Below are 15456 nucleotides of genomic sequence, written 5' to 3' on the forward strand. Positions count from 1 at the left end.
GTCAAGAAATACCTGGAGTAACAAGCAAATTTGGCCTTGGAATACAAAATGAAGCAGGGCAATGACTAATAGAGTTTTGCCAAAGAACGCACTGGTCATAGCAAACACCTTCTTCCAACAACACAAGAGAAGACTCTACACATGGACATCACCAGATGGTCAACACCAAAATCAGATTGATTATATTCTTTGCAGCCAAAGATGGAGAAGCTCTATACAGTCAGCAAAAACAAGACTGGGAGCTGACTGTGACTCAGATCATGAACTCCTTATTGCCAAATTCAGACTTAAATTGAAGAAAGTGGGGAAAACCACTAGACCATTCAGGTATGACCTAAATCAAATCCCTTACAATTATACAGTGGAAGTGAGAAATAGATTTAAGGGCCTAGATCTGATAGATAGAGTGCCTGATGAACTATGGACAGAGGTTTGTGACACTGTACAGGAGACAGGGATCAAAACTATCCCCAAGAAAAAGAAATGCAAAAAAGCAAAATGGCTGTCTGAGGAGGCCTTACAAATAGCTATGAAAAGAAGAGAAGCCAAAAGCAAAGGAGGAAAGGAAAGATATAAGCATCTGAATGCAGAGTTCCAAAGAATAGCAAGGAGAGATATGAAAGCCTTCCTCAGCGAGCAATGCAAATAGAGGAAAACAACAGAATGGGAAAGACTAGCAAGAAAATTAGAGTTACCAAGGGAACATTTCATGCAAAGATGGGCACAATAAAGGACAGAAATGGTATGGACCTGACAGAAGCAGAAGATATTAAAAAGAGGTGGCAAGAATACACAGAAGAACTGTACAAAAAAGAGGTTCACGACCCAGATAATCACGATGGTGTGCTCACTCACCTAGAGCCAGACATCCTGGAATGTGAAGTCAAGTGGGCCTTAGAAAGCATCACTACGAACAAAGCTAGCGGAGCTGATAGAATTCCAGTTAAGCTATTTCAAATTCTGAAAGATGATGCTGTAAAAGTGCTGCACTCAATATGCCAGCAAATTTGGAAAACTCAGCAGTTGCCATGGGACTGGAAAAGGTCAGTGTTTATTCCAATCCCAAAGAAAGGCAATGCCAAAGAATGCTCAAACTACTGCACAACTGCACTCACCTCACACGCTAGTAAAGTAATGCTCAAAATTCTCCAAGCCAGGCTTCAGCAATATGTGAACCGTGAACTTCCTGATGTTCAAGCTGGTTTTAGAAAAGGCAGAGGAACCAGAGATCAAATTGCCAACATCTGCTGGATCATGGAAAAACCAGGAGAGTTCCAGAAAAACATCTATTTCTGCTTTATTGACTATGTCAAAGCCTTTGACTGTGTGGATCACAATAAACTGTGGAAAATTCTGAAAGAGATGGGAATACCAGACCACCTGACCTGCCTCTTGAGAAACCTGTATGCAAGTCAGGAAGCAACAGTTAGAACTGGACATGGAACAGACTGGTTCCAAATAAAAAAAGGAGTACGTCAAGGCTGTATATTGTCACCCTGCTTATTTAACTTCTATGCAGAGTACATCATGAGAAACACTGGGCTGGATGAAGCACAAGCTGGAATCAAGATTGCCGGGAGAAATATCAATAACCTCAGATATGCAGATGACACCACCCTTATGGCAGAAAGTGAAGAGGAACTAAAGAGCCTCTTGATAAAAGTGAAAGAGGAGAGTGAAAAAGTTGGCTTAAAACTCAACATTCGGAAAACGAAGATCATGGCATCTGGTCTGATCACTTCATGGCAAATAGATGGGGAAACAGTGGAAACAGTGGCTGACTTTATTTTTTTGGGCTGCAAAATCACTAGATGGTGATTGCAACCATGAAATTAAAAGACGCTTACTCCTTGAAAGGAAAGTTATGACCAACCTAGACAGCATATTAAAAAGCAGAGACATTACTTTATCAACAAAGGTCTGTCTAGTCAAAGCTACGGTTTTTCCAGTAGTCATATATGGATGTGAGAATTGAACTATAAAGAAAGCTGAGCTCAGAAGAATTGATGCTTTTGAACTGTGGTGTTGGAGAAGACTCTTGAGAGCCCCTTGGACTGCAAGGAGATCCAACCAACTAAAGGAGATCAGTCCTGGGTGTTCATTGGAAGGACTGATGTTGAAGCTGAAACTCCAATATTTTGGCTATCTGATGCGAAGAGCTGACCTATTTGAAAAGACCCTGATGTTGGGAAAGACTGAAAGCAGGAGAAGGGGACAACAGAGGATGAGATGGTTAGATGGCATCATCAACTCAACGGACATGAGTTTGGGTAGACTCCGGGAGTTGGTGATGGACAGGAAGGCCTGGCGTGCTGCGGTTCATGGAGTCGCAAAGAGTTGGACACTACTGAGCAACTCAACTGAACTGAACCCTTCTAATTTTTTTATCCTATTTAATTATTTTTCCACCATGTAAAAAAGTACCACTAAACTTTTATGACTTCAGTCGGTAGCCTTTTAGACATTTATGTATCCTTGGCAAAAGTTACATTTTGGGGGCAAGTGTTATTATAGTGAAGTCAAAGTAAATTTTAAATGCTTAACTCCTGACTACAATAACAGACTGATCAACAGCAAACCTTAGGGTTCCCTGGTGGCCCCAGTGGAAAAGAACCCACCTACCAAGGTAGGAGATACGAGTTTTATCCCTGATACAGAAAGATCCCACATGCCACAGAGAAACTAAGGCCATGCACCACATCTATTGAGCCTGTGCTCTGCAACAAGAGAAGCCACCGGAATGGGAAACCTGTGCATCACAACTAGAGAGTAGCCCCTGCTTGCTACAACTAGAGAAAAGCCCATGTAGCAACAAAGACCTAGCACAGCCAAAAATACACACATGCAACGCCCCTCTCTGCAAACAAGTGGAAGACAGCATATAATGAAACATAGAGAAGGGACCATTTGTTTAAAAAAACAACAACAAACCTTAGGCAGTTTTGGCAGAACCTTTGGCAGTCCTTTGAAAAATTGTGATTTCTGAAGGTTATCTCTTTGGAATAAGGTATCAAAATATTGCAGTGTTACTGCACCAACATCATCAAAGAAGGGAATCTAAAAACAGAAAAGTAAAATTATTTTGATAAATATTGAAATACTTCTCATATGTGAAACTGACACAGTATGGTGAAAAAAAATACTCAGAAACATTTAGCAAAATGCTTAAGACAACTTAATAAAAATGCTAATTGTAAAAATCAGAATAAGAAAAAATAAACTACTCCTCTTTTTGAAGTCAATTTTTCAGAATCAAAATCTGTGAACTGGCTACACGATAACATTTACTTTACATAACTAGTAAAATATTAAAACATTAACTAAAATATCTTGAGGCCATAAACAGTACCATTTATTAAAATCCATGCTTATATGAGTGAATTAAGAGGGTTATAAACTCTTAGCATGTCTAGAACTTCTGCATGCCCAATTATAACTATTATGTCTCTTTATTTGAAATCTTAACTTTATATCAGAGCACTTATATCATAAATTGTTTAATTCCTTAAGATTAAAGGACACTGAATATTTAATACACTCACAAACATAGACGTTATCTGGGGACTATATATTAAATCTTCAGAAGCATTTAATCAACTTGAACTCATCTTTCATCCCTCCATCTAAGGCAGGAATTAATACATACTCACCTTTGTCATTTGATCTGCATCTGGTCTTACAGTTGGAGCTACATTTAACAGTAGCTTTACATGTTCGCGGACTTCCTCAGGTATGTTTGTAAGTGAACTAGATCCTAAACGACTCAACTGTTCAAGAGTAATAATGTTAAATATGAATATAAAGTATTCAAAAGATATACATTTATATTGTGAACAGTCCATTTCAATCTTTTTGAAATTTACTAAATGTATTTTTAGACTGAACAAACTGCTGTTGCAAGATAACTAAAACATGTCTTTTAATACCTGAAATTGCCTCTATTCCTAAAGCAAAATGCCCAGTATTTTAGGCCATATTTCATTTTTCACTCTAGTAAATAAATGCCATGATTAAAGTTGTAGTAACAAATATTAATCCTAAGAATTACTTTTGTTAAGTTGACTTTATGAAAACAAAATATGAGACACTCCTCCCAGTTTGGAGAATTTTCTGAAAATATTTTAGAAAAAAATACTAAGAAACACTTCATACATTTTTAATGCAAGCAAATATTTAAAGGCAAATACCTGATCCAATTGTCTGCTGAAACTCTTGTAAATATCTTGCTTGTTAACTTCAAATACAGGTTTCCCTTTATTAAATACAGCATACATGACAGTTCCTAAAGAGTACATATCACTGGCTGTTTCACAGGTCACAGAAAGTATATATTCAGGAGCCAAATATTCAGGATTTGGAAGACACAATGATGGTAAATTTGGGTCCCATTCTTTACATGGAAACTTAGGCTATAAAAGGATAGAAAAATGATCACATGGATTAAATATGTCAAATTAAAGCAAACCATTGTCAAGTACTAACAATTGAGTTTTAAATTCATACTCAGTCATGCAAGTAAAAATGTCACCACCACTTTCAATTCTAAATTTCCCCAAATCCCAAAACTACAACATGCATGAAAAAGCTAAGAGATAGAATAAGAACTCTTATAACTTTGAGATTATTGGCACTCTCTTCCAGAAAACAAATTATCAGTATACTATATGATGCATTTTGAATGTGAGAAGGTATGGCCTATGTTTTCTGATACAGGCTTCAAACTTACAAGCTCAAGTAGATTATAGTTGTTTGATACCTTGTTCTTTCACTAATGAGCTATGTGATTTAATTAACAGGTTCAAAAAGCTGTTGTAAAATTAAACAAATGTATGGAAAACAGGCCCAGCACAATGCCTGACCCATAGTATATCTCAACCAATACTAATTCTTTCTGCTTCCCCTGAAAATGTTTACTTATGTTACAAATATATCTTAGGTCAAATCATAGTTTCTTTAACAACTACATAGTAAAAACGAAATATTGCAGTGTTTTCCTAAGTATAAATAGGTAGGTTTTATAATCACTAAGTAACAGGTGCTTTTTAGCCAGAAAAACTGGGTTCAAATCTTAGCTCTACTGCTTACCACCTGCCTAAACTTAAAGCAGGTTAGTTCATTCTGTGAGTCTAAGTTGCTCATCTGTATTATTCCTATACCTCACTGAGTTGTTGCAAGGATAATAAGTAAATACACAGGTAGTGTTTAGAAAGAGCTTCAATAAACATTAGCCATAACTGTCACTGCTACTGTTGCTATCATGCTCCCTAAACAAGATTCTGTGGTTCAATAAGTTGGGGAAACACTGCTAAATTCACAATGTTTGTTCCTGCATCTGACATTCTGAGGGGGAAAAAACCAACCTAACCCAAAAGTGCTCAAATTTGCTTAACTCTAGCACCTTCTTCTCAAGTAACATTAGTGTGGAATTAGTGTACTAAATATTTGTAGGTACAATGAACATTAGAAATTTTCTGTAAAGCTATAAATTTAAACATACCATTGTACCACAAAGCCTATTTATACACATTTATCAGACTTCCCAGGTGACGCCAGTGGTAAAAAATCTGCCTGCCAGTGTAGGAGACATAAGAGATGCAAGTTAGATCCCTGGGTTGGGAAGATCCCCTGGAGGAGGAAATGGCAACCCACTCCAGTATTCTTTTCTGAAAACTCTCATGGATGGAGGAGCCTGGCACACTGTGTAGTCCATGGGGTCACAAAGAGTTAGACACGACTAAGCAACTAAGCACAGGCTTCTCTGTCCTCTACTATCTATCTACTCTCAAACTCATGTCCACTGAGTTGGTGATACCATCCAATCATCTCATCATTAGACATATAAATTCTGTAATTTATTTCAGATGCAATTCAAAAATTTTCAGAGCTTTAAAAAAAATTAGAAGAATAAAACCTTTATTACCTCTTGTTCAGAAGGATTGGTTGATGATACACAAAAATCAAAGCCCATTATTTTCCAGGCTCCACTTTTATTCAAAATTATATTTTCAGGTGTAATATTTCTATGAACCATTTTCACACTGCTGTGCAAAAATGACAATCCTTCAGAAACCTGTAAATGGGAATAAAAGTTTTTTTACATTCAAGTACATTAATAAATGTCTCATACTAATCAAATTTGCTGTTTCTCCCAATAAAAATTTTTACTTGTCAGGTTATTAAATTTCATAAATGCAAACGTGTAGAGAAAGTTGCCAGAGCATTCTAAGCATTAGCAAGAAAAACTCCCAAAACAGAGAGCAACTACTTATTTAAGTTCCTTTCTACATACACAAAAGCAAAAGAAAAGACTTTGTGTTCCAAATTTATTCAGTTCCTGAGTTTGAAAAGTGAGAGAATCTGGTTTCTGAGTTAACAGTAAATATCAAGAAATACCTTCGTAAATTTGATTCTAATTCTTAATATTTTTTATACTTACACTCCACATTGAAATTAAGTTTTTCTTATTATTGTGCTCAGTTTTCAAACTGATGTTCACTCATTCTTACTTTGGATTAATATTTGATAATTTTATATTTGTGCCTGAGATCACCATGGTATTTGTTAACAAAAAGCGAAGACTGGATTTGAAAGGACCAACCATACCAAGTTTTGGAAAGATGTGAAAAAATATGTAACTTTTATATACTGCAATGGGAATGCAAAATGGTATTACCATTTCTGAAACAGTTTTTCATTTTCTTAGAATATGCACTATATTCATACTGTTTGATTTAGTCACCCCACTCCCTGGTAATTAACCAAGAGAAGTGAAATTAAATGTCCATCAAGAACATGTACATGAATGTTCATAGCAGCTTTATTCACATTTGCCCAAAACACACAACCCAAATGACTGTCAATGAGTGAATGGACAAGCAAACTATGGTATAGCCATTCTACGGACTACTACTCAGCAATAAAAAGAAGTACTGATAAACACAACTATATGAATGAATATCAAAATAATTTGACTGATTGAAAGAAGCCCAGCCAAAAATACAGTACATATTGTATGATTTCATTTAGAAAATTCTAGAAAATACAAACTAATTCATAGTGACAGAAAGCAGGTCAGTGGTTTCCTGGGATGAGAGACAGAAAGGTAGCACGGAGAAAGAGGTAAAGATTACAATAGGTATGAGGACACTCTGGAGGGTCATGGATACGTACATTATTTTTACTGCAGTGATGGTTCTACCTGGGAACTTAATAACTGTGTATTTTTAAATATGTGAAGTTTACTGTATGCTAATTAACTATACCTTAATAAAGCTGTTAAAAATAATGAACAAAATTATCTCTGTCCCCAAAACAAAGAATCTACTGTATAAATTTAGTCTATAAAGCTGAAGATATTTTGGTAAGTACAGGAAGGAAATCAGCAAAAGTGAAATGGACTTATGAGATGCATTCTGAAGGTTTAAAACTCAAAAAAATAAAAAAGGAACCACACACCCACCAATCAACAAGTGCTCTTCTCCAAAGGTTACTAATGTTATGTTTCATACATTCAAAATACAATTTAAGCCTAACAATAAACTGTAGAGAAATTCTAGAACATAAAAATGATTTTTAAATTACTAAAAAGATGCAAAGGTTTACATAAAGCAGTTTATATGGCTAAATTTGAAATGGCTATAAAAATACTTTGGAAGGAAAATATTCCATCCACGCGATGAATAAAAATACATACCTGAAGCAAACCATATTTGGTTTCTACATCATAAAGTTTATAATCCTTAATGTCTGGAGACACAGGGGAAGGTAGATTTTCCCAGTTACCCAGAACATTGGCTAAACTGGCAAAAACTGGTTCCGTGCAAAACGCCAAGCAGTCCCTGTTTTAAAAAAAGAAAAATATGAGTGGTCCTATTTAACTATCAAGAAGGTAGACAAGTTTAGATTTATTTTCACCATTACTATAACATACTTAGACTAACAAAGTCAGGAAGCTCTGTATATGAATTACACTGGATAATTACCACTGTGCTTTTTGAATAATTGATATTCTTTATGGAAAACCAATACATTAATTTAGAATACTGTTATATTACCCTTATTTCTAAGGCTATAATTTTCAGAATATGCTCACAGGAAACTATAGACTTCCCAGATGCCTCTGGAGCAAGAGTCATCAGGACATAGTTCGAGTTCACACAAGCCGGCCACATTTCTTTTTTTTACTGTTAAGAACAAATATCTGGATGTTGGTGGGGAGGCGGTGGGGGGCGCGTCCCTGAATTATGTCACTTGAGACCTTTGTGAGTTGTTGGAGCCCTGGAAGAGCATGTTATTTTTGCATCTTTTGGACTGTCTTTTGCACCTAGAAACAATGTGAATTATCTTTTTGTTCTTGCTTTAGGAAACATGGTATCCCGTGGGGCCTCCTCTGGTACTTTGCAAGCTCTGGTACTTATCCTCCATAACACATTGCTAGGAGAGGTGTGCATGCTGAGTGCTGGCCAGGGGCTGAGGGGTGTCCTGTTTCTGGGTGGTGAGTGGGTGGGAGTGTCCAGAAGTCTCTGGCGTAGGCATGGGTCAACAGTGGCCTGCTGCAGGGTTGGGGGCACTGAGTGTAGCAGTGCCTGCATGGGACCTTTTGAAGAAAGTCACCTTTATCTTTATTATATTCTACCTCCACTATAGTTTGAAACTGAAACTGAAGCTGAAGTCGCTCAGTCCTGTCCCACTCTTTGCGGCCACCATAGTTTGGCCCCAGATAAATAACAGAGAGAGAACACAGCCCCACCCAAAACAGAAAATTGGATTAAAGATTTACTAAGAATGGCCCCGCCCATCAAAACAAGACTCAGTTTTCCCCCTCAGTCAGTCTATCTCATCAGGAAGCTTCTATAAGCCTCTTATCCTTCTCCATCAGTGGGCAGACAGGCTGAAAACCACAACCACAGAAAACTAACCAATCTGATGACATGGACCACAGCCTTGTCTAACTCAATGAAACTATGAGCCATGCCTTGAAGGGCCACCCAAGATGGACGGGTGATGGTGGAGAGTTCTGACAAAATGTGGTCCACTGGAGAAGGGAATGGCAAACCACTTCAGTATTCTTGCCTTGAGAACCCCATGAACAGTATGAAAAGGCAAAAAGACAGGACACTGAAAGATAAACTCCCTAGGTCGGTAGGTGCCCAATATACTACTGGAGGTCAGTGGAGAAATAACTCCAGAAAGAATGAAGGGATGGAGCCAAAGCAAAAACACCCAGTTGTAGATGTGACTGGCAATGCTGTAAAGAGCAATATTGCATAGGAACCTGGAATGTTAGGTCCATGAATCAAGGCAAATTAGAAGTGGTCAAACAGGAGATGACAAGAGTGAACATCGACATTTTAGGAATCAGCAAACTAAAATGGACTGGAATGGGTGAATTTAACTCAGATGACCATTATATCTAATACTGTGTGCAAGAATTCCTTAGAAAAAAATGGAGTAGCCATCATAGTCAACAAAAGAGTCCGAAATGCAATACTTGGATGCAATACCAAAAATGACAGAATGATCTCTGTTCACTTCCAAGGCAAACAATTCAATATCACAGTAATCCAAGTCTATGCCTTGACCAGTAATGCTGAAGAAGATGAAAACTTGAACGGTTCTACGAAGACATACAAGACCTTCTAGAACGAACACACAAAAAAGATGTCCTTTTCATTATAGGGGACTGGAATGCAAAAGTAGGAAGTCAAGAAACACCTGGAAATTTGGCAAATTTGGCCTTGGAGTACGGAATGAAGAAGGGCAAAGGCTAATAGAGTTTTGCCAAGAGAACACACCGGTCATAGCAAACACCCTCTTCCAACAACACAAGAGAAGACTCTACACATGGACATCACCAGATGGTCAATACTGAAATCAGATTGATTATATTCTTTGCAGCCAAAGATGGAGAAGCTCTACACAGTCAGCAAAAACAAGACCAGGAGCTGAGTGTGGCTCAAATCATGAACTCCTTAGTGCCAAATTCAGACTTAAATTGAAGAAAGTAGGGAAAACCACTAGACCATTCAGGTATGACCTAAATCAAATCCCTTATGATTACACAGTGGAAGTGAGAGTCAAGTGATTAGATCTGATAGACAGAGTGCCTGATGAACTATGGACAGAGGTTCGTGACACTGTACAAAAGGCAGGGATCAAGACCATCCCCAAGAAAAAGAAATGCAAAAAAGCAAAATGGCTGATTGAGGAGGCCTTACAAACAGCTGTGAAAAGAAGAGAAGTTAAAGGCAAAGGAGAAAAGGAAAGATATACCCATTTGAATGCACAGTTCCAAAGAACAGCAAGGAGAGATATAAGAAAGTCTTCCTCAGTAATCAATGCAAAGAAATACAGAAAAACAATAGAATGGTAAAGACTAGAGATCTCTTCAAGAAAATTAGAGATACCAAGGGAACATTTTATGCAAAGATCGGCACAATAAAGGACAGAAATGGTATGGACCTAACAGAAGCAGAAGATAGTAAGAAGAGGTGGCAAGAATACACAGAAGAACTATGCAAAAAAGATTTTCATGACTCAGACAACCATGATAGTGTGATCACTCACTTAGAGCCAGATATCCTGGAATGGGAAGTCAAATGGGCCTTAGGAACCATCACTATGAACAAAGCTAGTAGAGGTGATAGAATTCCAGTTGAGCTATTTCAAATCCTAAAAGATGATGCTGTAAAAGTGCTGCACTCAATATGTCAGCAAATTTGGAAAACTCCACAGTTGCCATGGGACTGGAAAAGGTCAGTGTTCATTCCAATCCCAAAGAAAGGCAATGCCAAAGAATGCTCAAACTACCACACAATTGCACTCATCTCACACGCTAGTAAAGTAATGTTCAAAATTCTCCAAGCCAGGCTTAAACAGTATGTGATCTGAGAACTTCCAGATGTTCAAGCTGGTTTTACAAAAGGTAGAGGAACCAGAGATCAAATTGCCAACATCTGATGGATTATCAAAAAAGCAAGAGAGTTCCAGAAAAACATCTACTTGTGCTTTATCAAGTACGTCAAAGCCTTTGACTGTGTGGATCACAATAAACTGTGGAAAATTCTGAAAGAGATGGGAATACCAGACCACCTGACCTGCCTCCAGAGAAATCTATATGCAGCTCAGGAAGCAACAGTTAGAACTGGACATGGAACAACAGACTGATTCCAAATAGGAAAAGGAGTACGTCAAGGCTGTATATTGTCACCCTGCTTATTTAACTTCTATGCAGAGTACATCATGAGAAACGCTGGGCTGGATGAAGCCCAAGCTGGAATCAAGATTGCCGGGAGAAATATCAATAACCTCAGATATGCAGATGACCCCGCTTTTATGGCAGAAAGCAAAGAAGAACTCAAGGGCCTCTTAATGAAAGTGAAAGAGGAGAATGAAAAAGTTGGCTTAAAGCTCAACATTCAGAAAACTAAGATCATGGCATCTGGGCCCATCACTTCATGGCAAATAGATGGGGAAACAATGGAAAGAGTGACAGACTTTATTTCTGGGGGCTCCATAATCACTGCAGATGGTGATTGCAGCCATGAAATTAAAAGACGCTTGCTCCTTGGAAGAAAAGTTATGACCAACCTAGACAGCATATTAAAAAGCAGAGACATTACTTTGCCAACAAAGGTCTGTCTAGTCAAAGCTATGGTTTTTCCAGTAGTCATGTATGGATATGAGAGCTGTACTATAAAGAAAGCTGAGCACTGAAGAATTGATGCTTTGACTTGTGGTGTTGGAGAAGGCTCTTGAGAGTCCCTTGGACTGCAAGGAGATCCAAACAGTCCATCCTAAAGGAAATCAGTCCTGAATATTTACTGGAAAGACTGATGCTGAAGCTGAAACTCCATACTTCCACCACCTACCTGATTGGAAGAACTGACTCATTTGAATAGACCCTAATGCTGCGAAAGATTGAAGGTGGGAGAAGGGGACAGTGAGGATGAGGTGGTTGGATGGCATCAACAACTCAATGGACACAAGTCTGAGTAGATTCCGGGATTTGGTGATGGACAGCCTGGTGTGCTACAGTCCACTGGGTCGCAAAGAGTTGGACATGACTGAGCGACTGAACTGAGCTGAACTGACTGGAAATGACTATGGAGCCCATGTGCAGAGAATCAACAAGGCTCCCCCAGGTTGCCGAGGGGCCAGGAGATATGATGTTCTGTTCAGAGCACAGCCCATGGACACACCTGGAGCTGAGGGAGCTCACTAGGAGGTCCATGTGGAAGATTTCAGGGCCAGGCAGTTAGGTCCAGATACTGGTTGGAGTGACTGGCCTCATGACAACCTAAATCTCAGAGCAGCTTTGTTTTTATCTGTCATTTTTAAAGGTGTCACAAGTTTCTAATTTTTAAAATTAGCATTCTTGATTTTTTTTGTATTGCTTTGGGCATACTGCGTGGCTTGCGGCATCTTAGTTCCCAGACCAGGGATTGAACTTGGGCTGTCAGCATTAGAAGCTCAGAGTCTAACCACTGGATGGCCAGGGGATTCTCTATTGTTTTTTGATTATAAGAATGTTTAGAAATTCAGAAAATGTTCAGTTCAGTTCAGTCACTCAGTTGTGTCCAACTCTTTGCGACCCCATGAATTACAGCATGCCAGGCCTCCCTGTCCATCACCAACTCCTGGAGTTCACTCAGACTCACGTCCATCGAGTCAGTGATGCCATCCAGCCATCTCATCCTCTGTCGTCCTCTTCTCCTCCTACCTCCAATCCCTCCCAGCATCAGAGTCTTTTCCAATGAGTCAACTCTTCGCATGAGGTGGCCAAAGTACTGGAGTTTCAGCTTTAGCATCATTCCTTCCAAAGAAATCCCAGGGCTGATCTCCTTCAGAATGGACTGGTTGGATCTCCTTGCAGTCCAAGGGACTCTCAAGAGTCGTCTCCAACACCACAGTTCAAAAGCAGCAATTCTTCAGTGCTCAGCTTTCTTCACAGTCCAACTCTCACATCCATACATGACCACAGGAAAAACCATAGCCTTGACTAGACGGACCTTTGTTGGCAAAGTAATGTCTCTGCTTTTCAATATGCTATCTGGGTTGGTCATAACTTGTCTTCCAAGGAGTAAGCGTCTTTTAATTTCATGGCTGCAGTCACCATCTGCAGTGATTTTGGAGCCCCAAAAAATAAAGTCTGACACTGTTTCCACTGTTTCCCCATCTATTTCCCATGAAGTGATGGGACCAGATGCTATGATCTTCGTTTTCTGAATGCTGAGTTTTAAGCCAACTTTTTCACTCTCCTCTTTCACCTTCATCAAGAGGCTTTTTAGTTCCTCTTCACTTTCTGCCATTCAATAAGCCTTGTAGACTAATGATCAAGAACTCAAGCTCTGAAGACAAATACTCAACTTCAAGTCCCAGAATCCTTATTCTTTGTTGGTCTCACTTAGACACTTTGAGTCTCACTTTGTCCATTTGTAAAATGGTGATGCAAGACCACCATGAAGGGTTACCGTGAAGATCAAATGCATGTGAGATACATAACATGCTGACTAAAATATAAGCTCAATAAATGCTTACAATTGCTACTATAATTACCAAGTGTCTGAGACTTCAAGTCCTAACATTTCATGCCTTCGGGCTTAGGCTATGGTAATGAAGAACTATAAGGCAGCAGAGTAACAAAGCTATCCCAAGCCTCTGCACCTAGACAGTGATTGCTAAATGGCAAACATGCTTTCTGCTATTCCCTCTGTCAGTAGTACTGAGTAACTTTTTTTTTCACCTTGAACCTATTTTTCAAATGAAAGCATATGCAGAAGTTCAACATGTATAAGAGATAAAGACAGAGCTGCTTAGATTGAAGGAGAAAGTTACACTGTCCTGCCAGCTCAGTTATCATGAAAGATAATGATCCTGATCTTGCTCTTCACTCCCTCACTAAGCTTATTAACACAGCGGACACCAGGCTTTCCTTCACTGAACTGTACTGGAGGAAAACTGCCAAATACTCCTAGGGTTTGTCTACAGTTTTCAATGATTCCCAGGACTCATTTATTTTACCAACTATAATTTTTTTCCTTTGCTGTCTTGTCCTCAGAATCATCCTTGGCCATATCAATATTCATAGTTATTCTTCAAGTTTGAAGGCCTTATTATCTTTCATGAATATTTATTTCCATCATTGTTACAAATACAAACAGTTACACACCAGAAGCACCATAGCCCATCTCAAGGACCATCTTCCCCAACCACAGGTATTTACTAACCATTCATCTCCTACCTTTTACTACCACCACCTAATCTAGCTTCCCAGTAACTTTATTCAACAAGTCTGAAGTATTCAGTCCTGACAACACTTTACCCCTTTCTTTTTCCCTACTGCGTCAACAATCATCCTTACTACCCTTTACTGAGCAAACACTTATTAACCCTGTAGTTACCATCACTGGTTTCTTTTACTCTCTTGCTTCTGTCAGAAGCTGAAGCAACAATACAAAATCCAAGACTTCATAAACTCATCGTCTAAAGACATAATATACTTAACCTTGCTCTTTTATTTTTTAACATTCAAGAATATCCCTTCATAGCCCTCTTATATTAACTCCTCATTCTTTTACCCACTACTCATCTATGATCCATGTTCTACCTGAAAAAAAGCAAAGTTCATTTAACATGAATGATCTCCTTTTCCTTTACTTTACCTCAGTATATTAGTGATTCATAACTATCCTCCTGAAATTTCCTTTTAGTTCCTTCTATGGGATTTGATTCACATAATGATGTCTTCTCTGCTGGGTTCCTTTCTAGCTTCCAAACTGCCATCCTACTGAAATTACTGAATATCACTAATAACTTCTCCCTAGCCAAATGCAATGGTCCTTCTCAGCCTGTCTTTCCTTTTTATTAGGTGGTCTCCAGTGTTAGGGAGTCCTTTCTTCCCTTATTTGGCTCCCATAACACAATGCCAATTTTTCTCCTGCCATACAACACATATGGCATTTCTGCTCCAGCTTCTTTCCCTGGCCCTTCTTTCCCCTTTTTAAGTTCTGTCATCACTACTCTGCTCTTTTGATTCATGCTCCTGAAATTCATTTTTTTCATGGTTTTAATTAATGCCTCTATGTTACTAGGGCTTCCCTTGTGGCTCAGCTGGGAATCCACCTGTAATGCGGGAGACCTGGGTTCGATCTCTGGGTTGGGAAGATCCCCTGGAGAAAGAAACAGCTTCCCACTCCATATTCTGGACTGGAGAATTCCATGGACTGTATAGTCCATGGGGTCGCAAAGAGTCAGACACAACTGAGCGATTTCACTACCACTATGTAATTCACCTCCATAGACATCACCACTCTGACCTTTTGTCTGGCTTACTGTTCTATAGCACATTTCTTTTGGATGATTCCAGTGTCATTTCCACATTATTAAGTCATTAAAAACTGGAAGTTACTTTTTTCTTCTGTAACATGTTCCTATTTCCATCAATGCTACTGTAAT

At 38.7% G+C, this 15456-nt stretch overlaps 1 protein-coding gene across 2 annotated transcripts in view; it reads right to left on the reverse strand.

The window, feature by feature from the left end:
• Positions 1-15456, reverse strand: part of SCYL2 (SCY1 like pseudokinase 2) — a 56543-nt gene that overhangs the window by 20134 nt on the left and 20953 nt on the right. For both annotated transcript variants that reach the window (XM_055576162.1, XM_055576153.1), the window contains exons 4-8: positions 7694-7838; positions 5921-6070; positions 4188-4409; positions 3651-3767; positions 2932-3057 (exon numbers count right to left, since the gene is read on the reverse strand). In XM_055576162.1, coding sequence (XP_055432137.1) covers positions 2932-3057; positions 3651-3767; positions 4188-4409; positions 5921-6070; positions 7694-7838 — 760 coding nt within the window. The remainder of the gene's footprint in view (positions 1-2931; positions 3058-3650; positions 3768-4187; positions 4410-5920; positions 6071-7693; positions 7839-15456) is intronic.

Source organism: Bubalus kerabau, chromosome 1 (genome assembly GCF_029407905.1).
Source record: "Bubalus kerabau isolate K-KA32 ecotype Philippines breed swamp buffalo chromosome 1, PCC_UOA_SB_1v2, whole genome shotgun sequence".
NCBI classification, from domain to species: Eukaryota; Metazoa; Chordata; class Mammalia; order Artiodactyla; family Bovidae; genus Bubalus; species Bubalus kerabau.